At 47.9% G+C, this 10,088-nt stretch overlaps 1 protein-coding gene across 1 annotated transcript in view; it reads right to left on the bottom strand.

Moving 5' to 3' along the window:
- inhbaa (inhibin subunit beta Aa) overlaps positions 1-8,796 on the bottom strand; it is a 23,546-nt gene extending 14,750 nt beyond the window's left edge. Inside the window, exons 1-2 of the mRNA XM_014330762.2 lie at positions 8,670-8,796; positions 7,554-8,307 (exon numbers count right to left, since the gene is read on the bottom strand). Of these exons, the coding sequence (XP_014186248.1) occupies positions 7,554-8,097 (544 nt within the window). The 5' untranslated portion in view covers positions 8,098-8,307; positions 8,670-8,796. The remainder of the gene's footprint in view (positions 1-7,553; positions 8,308-8,669) is intronic.
- Between the last annotated feature and the right edge of the window lie 1,292 nt (positions 8,797-10,088).

Raw genomic sequence — 10,088 nt, 5'->3', positions numbered from 1 at the left:
GGAGAGAGATGTGCTGTCCTGTGGCTGAGCCTGCCTGTCAGTCTGGGTTCCCAGGCCAGTTTATTATATACCGAGAGCAGATAAGCAGCCCGGTCTGACAGACAAACGCCAGCGAGACTCTAGCACAGCGCCGCTTACAGAAAACGCCGCCGTCTGACGTGACCGTCGACTGCAACACCAACATGCAGACAGCTTCAAACCCGCCAGAGTCCTGCTGCTTCTTCTCAGCTCTAACGTCATCCACCATCAGACGAGCTGACGGATGCACAGCAGCTGGGCGTGTCCGTGTGAAAACATCGATCCAAACCTTTCATTTCAGAGGAACACTGGAGCAGGACGAATCTGCTCAGTGTCAGCTGACAGGTCGCACACAGACGACCTTTAAAGATGTCGTTACTCGGACGTTACTGAGCTTTAACCAACAGATATCTGTGTGCCTTCAAAGGGCAAAGGTGAGTTATCCTGGTGTCTTCAACAGAAAGCTCATTAATGCTGAGAGCAGATTCAGCTGATGCTCTCAGTTTCCACACGGGATAAATTGACAGCTCAAACTTTTCCTGGACTCAAGACGAATGAAACCAGTCACGCAGAAGAAGCTGGTTTTTATCTGCCTGTCTCTTTATCTCTGCAGGAAAAGTCTTATCTCAATTGTTAAGGTAACAACTTCCCTTTAACGTCACAACACATGAACAACATTTAAGAGCGCTCCTGCTCTGAGCCACACTGGGAGCCTCCCAGTGCTGCCAGTGTCACTCTGAGCCTCTGATGTGGTAAATATAAACCCGATTGTTTCTCTGTGCGGTTCATCCGGGGACAAATGCCGAGGCTCGCACAGATTCCTCCTCTCTTTCCCACTCATTCCTCCCCCGGTCCTCCCTCTCTGCCTAAACTCTCCAATTCCTCCCAATGGAGCCACACAGCAGAGAGAGGACAACGAGGAGAAGTCTCACTCTCATGCTGAACTCACTGTCTTCTAAACACAGCCACACCTGGGATCAGAGACCCAGAATAAACACGGCCTACGCTGGAAACCAGTCAGCTGATCTGCTTACTTCAAATCTAGTGGCCAGTTTTCAGGGTTTCCAAGTATCTAAAGCACATATCTGGACTAGTTCTTCCTGTTCTGACCACTGATGAAAGTCTGTGAAGGCAGAGCTGTAATTTCAGTGGCTTTGCTTTTGTTTAGCAAACAAAGTCGACCAGAACCTGGACAACAAGATAACAGAGATCTTGTATAGAGATGGCACGATACCACTTTTTTATGTCCGATACCGATACCGATATCATAAATTTGGATATCTGCCGATACCGATATGAATCCGATATAGTGTTTTTTAATCAACAAAACTGTTTTTTAAATATCTTGCTGCATTTTGTATAAGTTCATACTCAAGTTTAAAACAACAACTACACTAAAGCTATTCTGTTATACCTGTATGCAAAAAAAATATTTCATAGTTCAGCAATACTGATCAATCTAATAAACTTAAACCTGCACCATCCTCCCTATTCTGGTATTTTAAAGAGTACTTAGCATAAATATTAAGCAACCTAACTAATAGGGTTCCAACTCCCAGCAACAACAAAAATAAATAAATAAAAAATAGGGAACCACCCCTCACGCTCCACCTCATGATGCTTAATCGACGTAATCAACCTTAATTTGATGCAGTGTGAAAAAAAATGCACAGAAATCAATTATTTTTCAAGAATAATTAAATAGATTCAACATCTTTCTTCAACAGAACTTGCAGACTGCACAGATGGTACCTTCCCAAAGGAAAAAGTACTATAGCTTACTAGGGTATATATAGACTTAATAGTTACATATATAAGTAATGACTCATTCATTTTACAAGAAAAATACTAATTCTATATATATTAGACTTAACAGTTACTATATACAGTAATGTGACTTCTATTCATTTTACATCAGAATTAAAACTTTGGGTGTAATTCAGATAATTATTTATTAAAAGCTAGACATTTTAAATGAGAATAAGAAAGAAAAGTATGTCTTTGTGCCCCCTTTTCCCTGTTAATGCCCTATCGGCCCCCCTGGCTAAACTTTGCTAGATCCGTCCCTATGGTTACTCTATAGCTGGTCTGTAGCTGATCTATGGTTACTCTATAGCTGGTCTGTGGTTACTCTATAGCTGGTCTGTAGCTGATCTATGGTTACTCTATAGCTGGTCTTGGTTACTCTATAGCTGGTCTGTAGCTGATCTATGGTTACTCTATAGCTGGTCTGTAGCTGATCTATGGTTACTCTATAGCTGGTCTATGGTTACTCTATAGCTGGTCTGTAGCTGATCTATGGTTACTCTATAGCTGGTCTGTAGCTGATCTATGGTTACTCTATAGCTGGTCTATGGTTACTCTATAGCTGGTCTGTAGCTGATCTATGGTTACTCTATAGCTGGTCTGTAGCTGGTCTATGGTTACTCTATAGCTGGTCTGTAGCTGATCTATGGTTACTCTATAGCTGGTCTTACTTAGCTGGATCTATGGTTACTCTATAGCTGGTCTGTAGCTGATCTATGGTTACTCTATAGCTGATCTAGTTCTATAGCTGGTCTGTGGTTATCTATAGCTGGTCTGTAGCTGATCTATGGTTACTCTATAGCTGGTCTGTAGCTGATCTATGGTTACTCTATAGCTGGTCTGTAGCTGAGTCTATGGTTACTCTATAGCTGGTCTGTAGCTGATCTATGGTTACTCTATAGCTGGTCTGTAGCTGGTCTATGGTTACTCTATAGCTGGTCTGTGTTACTCTATAGCTGGTCTGTAGCTGAGTCTATGGTTACTCTATAGCTGGTCTGTAGCTGGTCTATGGTTACTCTATAGCTGGTCTGTAGCTGATCTATGGTTACTCTATAGCTGGTCTGTAGCTGATCTATGGTTACTCTATAGCTGGTCTGTAGCTGTGTGCTTCATGGTTACTCTATAGCTGGTCTGTAGCTGATCTATGGTTACTCTATGCTGGTCTGTAGCTATTATGGTTACTCTATAGCTGGTCTGTAGCTGGTCTGTAGCTGGTCTATGGTTACTCTATAGCTGGTCTGTAGCTGGTCTATGGTTACTCTATAGCTGGTCTGTAGCTGAGTCTATGGTTACTCTATAGCTGTCTGGTGCTGTAGCTGGTCTATGGTTACTCTATAGCTGGTCTGTAGCTGGTCTATGGTTACTCTATAGCTGGTCTGTAGCTGGTCTATGGTTACTCTATAGCTGGTCTGTAGCTGTCTATGGTTACTCTATAGCTGGTCTGTAGCTGATCTATGGTTACTCTATGCTGGTCTTAGCTATCTATGGTTACTCTATCGCTGGTCTTTAGCTGGTCTGTAGCTGGTCTATGGTTACTCTATAGCTGGTCTGTAGCTGCTCTATGCTGGTCTGTAGCTGGTCTATGGTTACTCTATAGCTGGTCTGTAGCTGGTCTATGGTTACTCTATAGCTGGTCTGTAGCTGGTCTATGGTTACTCTATAGCTGGTCTGTAGCTGGTCTATGGTTACTCTATAGCTGGTCTGTAGCTGGTCTATGGTTACTCTATAGCTGGTCTGTAGCTGGTCTATGGTTACTCTATAGCTGGTCTGTAGCTGGTCTATGGTTACTCTATAGCTTTTAGCTGGTCTGTAGCTGGTCTGTAGCTGGTTGGGTACTCTATATCTGGTCTATGATTGGTCTAAGGTTGATTAATGGTTGAGATCAGGGCTGAGTTTCTTTAGTCTGATACTGAAGATCAGAGCGTGTCACCTATTTGTGTCACAGTTGAGAGGTTTTCAATGTTGGTGTCCCGAAAGTCCTCACCCTAGCCATCCACCAGCTCAACGCTGGCCTTGTGGATGGTGGGAAGTTGATGGTTTCTGATCAATAATTGTGGATACGGGTCTGGAGCATCTTCTGGGTTTCTTCACTCATTTGAGTGTCTTTGCACGGCTAGTCTGGACCTGTTTACTACAGAGTGATGCATCTCTGCAGACACACAGCATCTCAGACACACATCAAAGCAGCCAAAGATGAGGCGACAATGGCCTCAGACCAGCGGCGGCCTCGTGGCTGTAAACACGCCATTAACACGGTAAAGCTGCGTCACGCTAAGACCTTGATGGACAGGGAGGAAAGATGAGGAGCAGAGGTGGAGAAGATGAAAAGATGGATTGAAAATAACACAAAGAATGGATAAACAGAAAAAGAAGAAGACGGAAAAAAAGAATTATTGCCAAGAAAAGATGAGAGAGAAGGATCGAGATCAAACGAGGAGCAGCGGGAAGAGAAAAATGGGAGTGAGAGAAAGGAAAACAGAGAAAGGAAACACGCTAATTGTAGTTTATTTTCATATCTTACAGATGTTTTTGTCCTATCAGCCGCTTCTATTCACTGCTTCCTCTCAGTTGTTGCAGGTCACTGAACCTGAACCTGAGCTCATCTCACGGATGCTAGTTTGAATCCCCAGACAGAGGCGGCCACCAGAATAGACCAACAATGACCGGTTTATTCTGTCTGCCACAGTGGCGAAGGCTAGATGGAGGTTAGAGGGGGCAGCAGAGAGCGAGAGGGGGAGGCGAAAGTGGATTGAGGAATGTCGCTAATGATGTGTTCAATTAAGTTCAATTAGCCTAATTGTCCTCTGTGTGTGGGGAGAAGAGGGGGGAAGACAAACAGAGCGGGCTTATGGAAGGAGAAGGCCGGACAGATGGATATTGTGTCTGAGCTGCTAAACGGAGGTTGACACTTGGTCTCCGCCAAGAATCCAGTTGTCCCTCTGCTTCTCTGCTTGCCATCTCCGTCGCCCAAAATAATTACCGAGGTCCCTGAATGCCTCACTTAGTCCTGACAAAGCACAAGACTGGCAGGGTGAAAAGTATTCTCATGGCGGATCAAGTAACATCTTAGAAAAACAACAAGGGTTTATCAGATCAGGGGGAAGCGTCTGCTGACGGTGTCCTCGAGGCTTAAAATAAGGTTGCACACACAAGACTGGAACAGTCATCCAAGGATTGGTACTGGATGGGCTGGAGTCAACCATGATGCATGTTTTATTTAACATGTACATGTTCCCAAAGTGAATTCTGGGAGTGTTTTCACTGGTGGTGGCTCCACAGACTCGAGTTTCACCCAAACTGCTCAGCGACCGCTAAGACCGGTTGGAAAACCGGGCACATTTCATCGTATGATAAGCCTCATCCTTTGTTTGGGCCAATATGGTAATGGCACAAAGTTCTGAGACTTCCTGTGCAAAACACACACCCACAGTGTCTGTGGGAAAATAATGATGGAAGAACCAGTGTTATCACAGAGGGGGTGGAGGTGGGGTGGATGGATGGGCGGGTCTCCTGCTTTGTTTTGATCCAAACTCTGGAACTTTACAAGTAAAAAGCTAAAACGTCAAATGAGCACAGCGCCCATCAGGGCGGATGGGTATCCACCCGTTCACACTCCTTGTGCTCAGGCTGATTAGGTAGAGGATCATCAGGGGGTCCTTTTGTCCCTCTGTGGGGGGAACTCCCACTAGGTTTAAATCTGGGACTCTCCACCATTTGACCTTAGAACTGAAGAAGCTTCTCGGATGAGAGGTGAAACGTCTTCAAGCAACTTAAAGAAGTCCAGACGCTTTTCTTTCCAAGCTCCTTTGACTACGATGACCTGGATGACTGAGAACCATTAACAGTACTGAAAGTGCTCGACACGCCGGCATGGTGAGAGCTGTGAGCTTTTATTTAACTGGAAATATTCTCTGTCTGACATGAAGAGGTAAAGAAAACGTAAACCTGAAGAATGCACGTTTGCAGGCACTTCCACAGCTTCACTCTGTAGCACTGAAACACGACTTCAGTATGACTCAGAATAAAGACGTGTGAGTGTAAAACAGAAAATCAGTACACGTGTAGAAACCAGCGTCACTGCATCGGCTCAGTGTTTCCAGCAGCACACAGGTAAGAAACCAGCAGACACTAACTTTGATTCATTCAATGGATGCAAACAAACAAAGAGAGCTTATGCAGTCATTCTGCCCCCTGCTGGCTGACACATGTGCTAACGTGGCTGCAAACTGGTGCTAAAATATTAAGAGCAGACTGCTGAGGTACATTTAATGATTCAGAGCATGAAGGGAAAACTGCTCTTACTTTAAATGGACGCCCGGCCGGTTTGTGGGGTGATTTCTTTTGTGAATGAAGTTCACACTGAGCGTTTTCTGTTTTCTGCCTGTAATCTGAATTAGCGTCCTCAGTGCTGTGAGATTTCAACAAGGCCGTTGATTTGCCTTGAACGCTGCCTTCAGTCGCTGCCAGCAGGAGCGTAGCGACGGCCGAGGGGCCATAAATCTGAGCCTGAGGAGAATCATGGTGCACAGAGCTCTGAAATGTGGCTGTAATGTATAATGAGGGTTAAGTGTGCTGCAGGCGGCGTCTTCCTGAGACTCTGAGCACAGCAAAGGTTTCGGCAGGCACCAACACAACAAAAAAAAAAAAAAAAAAAAAAAAAATGAATTTTAACTCTTGAAACGCCGGCGACGTGGAGCTGTCTGAGAGCTGATCGTGATTGCTGTTTCAAACTCTACGAACGAGATCAAACTCCGTGTTTTCCTTTCAATAAAAGCTGCTCCTCTCCGCCTGTTTGCACAGATCCACTTCATAAAATTCTTTTCCATCTGCTGTTCCAGACTCTCGCCTACAGAAACTCCAGAGGAGGAAGAACACGTCACAGTCCCGCCCACACCGCTCGACTGACAGGTGAGCCGATCGAGGGCTTCAGATTTGCTTCTACATCTATAAACCCCACCTCTGTGGCCGACCTGAGAGAGTTCAGAGTGACCAGAATCAACCTGGAAACACGGAAACACACAGGAAGCAGGAAGAACACTGGAGTCACCAGGCTTTCCCCGAAACCTGGAGACGCCAGCGAGCGCCGCGACGAGAGCAGGCAAAGCGGGACCTGCAGCAGGTCTGAAGGTCAAAGGTGACGCGCAGAGGAAGAACAGAGTTAACACCTGAACCCCCCCCATGCACACACACTGTCTCCTGCTCTTTGTTGCTACTGTCTGTCAGAAACCATTCACACACCCTTACCACTCAGCACACAACACACACACACACACACACACAACACACACACACACACTCACTCACTCATTCACTCACACACAACACACGACACTCACACACGACATACACACAGACACACACACACACACAGGCAGTGACACACGAAGCTCTGACTGTAAGTACATAATGAGGTATTCTCTGACAACAGCAGGAGGTGATTACAGAGAGTGTGTGTGCGAGTGAGTGTGTGTGTGTGTGTGTGGAGTGTTTTTGTGTGTGTGTGTGTGTGTGTGTGTGTGTGCGTTGTGTGTGTGTGTGTGCGTGTGTGTGCGAGTGAGTGTGTGTGTTGTAGGGGAGTGGAGGTGTTTGACTGAGTGAGTACACAGGTGGAATTAAGCAGATAACACACACACACACCCACACACACACACAAACACACACACAACACACACAATCACACACACACACACACACACACACTTCCTGTCTCGTGTTGATGTCACACTCACCGGGCTCGGCGAAGGTGATGATCTCCGTCGTCTCCTGAACATCGCCGTCGTCTCCCGCCCGAGCTCCCGCCACCGATGGTGCTGCTGCCCCTCCTCCTCTTCCTCGGCTTCCCCTCCCTCTCACCTCCTCCTCCCCCTCGATCTGCACGCTGCCGTCCTCTGCCACTCGCCCCACGTGGAGCTTGCGCAGGGCGTTGAGGAGCGCGGCGCGCGGCACGGGCCGGGTGATGTTGGGTCGGGCCTGGAGGTGCAGCATGTTGAGGATGTGCCTCTTCACCGCCTCCACCACGTCTTGCTGAGCCGCCTCATCTTCATCTTGCTCGTGCCCCCTCGCCATGCCATCCCCCGCTGTGACCCCTTCGTTCCTCCGCATCCTGGCCAGGGCGCAGGAGGGGCAGTGGGAGCCAGCGTCCGGCTGGTGGTGAGGGTGGACGGTCAGGGAAAGCGGCTGGAGCCCGGGCCCCGCCGGGTCCGAGGCGGAAACGCTGCTCTGCACCTGGACCAGGAGCAGGAGGGTCCAGCTGAGCAAGGGCAACAGCGACATGACGGCAGGAGATTCAGTGATGCTGCCGGGTGCTCAAACAGAGCCGAGGAGACGAAGAAGAGTCGAGTTTGGTAGAAAAGTGAAGAAAAACTGAGTCCTGGATGAAGAAGAAGAGTGTTTGAGATTCACCTTCCTCCTCCTCTGCTCGCTCTCTCGCGTTCTCTCTCAGAAGTTTGGAAGCTGCAAAGTTGAGCTCAGCTCACAGTCCACCTGTGAAACGGAGGAAAAAAAGCTGTAAAGAAACCAGACACAAAAAGAGAAAAACACACAACGCCGGCAGAGAAAATGAGTAATCCGTGTCTTTTTTGTCAGGGACAGATGGCTGAAAAATGTGGAGGCGTCACAAGAAAGAAAGAAAGAAAAACAAGAAAACAAGAAAAAGGAGAAAAAGTCTCAGATGTGATGAATGGATGATGAAGTCTGCAGGAGGATCCTGGTTCCCGGGGTGAAGTCGCCGCACAGAGTGTGTGTCTGTGTGTGTCTGTGTGTGTCTGTGTGTGTCTGTGTGTGTCTGTGTGTGTCAGAGAGGCAGTTGGACTAAGTTAAGACGGGAGTTCCTCGCTCTCCTTTACCTCGTTCTCTCTCTCTCTGTGGTGAATGCCTTCCCTCGCTCACCAGTTGAATGGTTTTAGCGGAGTGGGCTGGACTCTCTCTCTCTCGCTCGTCTTTCTTTCCCTCCCTCTGCTTCTCTCTCCTCTCGCTCGCCCTGGCAGCCTCCCACCATAATTATATCTCCCTCCTTCCCTCCCTCTCTCTCCTTCACTCCAGTCTCCTCCCATCCTCCTCTGTGACTCATACCACTCTAACTTTTACCTTCTCCCTCCTCCCTCCCCCCTCCCTCCCTCTGTTTGGCTGTTAATGGAGCAAAGCTGGTATTCCTTTATCCCTCCCTCCCTCCCCTCCTCCCACGGTCGGCTGTGAATGAGTTGCATGTCGAGGGGAAAATTCTTGGATGAAGTGGGTTTGTGCTATGACTCCTGTCCATCTGTTACCCGTTTGACTGTCTATCAGTCTGTCTGACACTCTGCAGCTACAGTCAACATGGCATCACGGTTCATGACTGTGCCGTCTCGGCCCGCGGCGGGCAAAGCAGCGGGCAAAGCGGCGGAGATTCCTTTACCCTAAAGGCACAGATACGGGCACAGTAACCAAGAGGCGGTGGGCTTCACGTGCCCCGCCATCGGCTGACAGTGGTGGAGGTCTGCAGGCGTGACAGAAGAGCCTCAGTGATGAAGAAAAACGAACAAACCTAAAGTTTCAGTCAGCGGGTGGGATGGGGGGGTGGGGGGGGGACGCTGACAAACCCAAAGTGGAAAGTTTGAAGGACACGGATGAAAGCAGTCTCTGATTCTGCTGCTGTGACGGAGGTGATCTGAGGACGCCGTCACAGAGAAATAACCACCAACGTGTTTCATGGTTTCTATCTAAACGGTTTCTTCAGGAACCCCAGGGGTTCGAAGTTCTAGTGATGTTCTGGTGCCTCGAGGTGTTTTTTGAGGTGTTGGTAAATGGCCTGTATTTGTATAGCGCTTTACACAACCAGTCATCCAGACACTGGTGATGGCAGCTACATTGTAGCCACACCCACCCTGGCTGCCGGACACCACCAGTAGGCAACGGGTGAAGTGTCTTACCCAAGGACACAACGACCGAGACTGACCAAGCCGGGGCTCGAACCGGCAACCTTCCGATTACAAGGCGAACTCCCAACTCTTGAGCCACGATCGCCCCCAAGATGCTGTGTCCCGCGTTCTAGCATAAACCTGAGTTTCTGATGTGATTTTGATAGCAGCTAATAGGTTCTTGGACGGTCCTGCTGGACCTTTCACCAGGGATTTGAAAAAGCTGCTGATTTGTAGCCGAGTTTCAGGAGCAAACGAGTCTCAGATTTAATTTCAGTCGCCTCAGAAAATAAAGAAGGGTTTTCAACTGGGTATGGTGCCAGTCCAGCACAAACGTAACAGGGCTCTAATCTCGGGGGATTCTAGCTG

The sequence above is a fragment of the Haplochromis burtoni genome, unplaced genomic scaffold (genome assembly GCF_018398535.1).
Source record: "Haplochromis burtoni strain Fernald_Lab_line unplaced genomic scaffold, NCSU_Asbu1 Contig_819, whole genome shotgun sequence".
NCBI classification, from domain to species: Eukaryota; Metazoa; Chordata; class Actinopteri; order Cichliformes; family Cichlidae; genus Haplochromis; species Haplochromis burtoni.
Note: the sequence above shows the minus strand (reverse complement) of the source record. Positions and strands in the feature narration are given on the sequence as shown.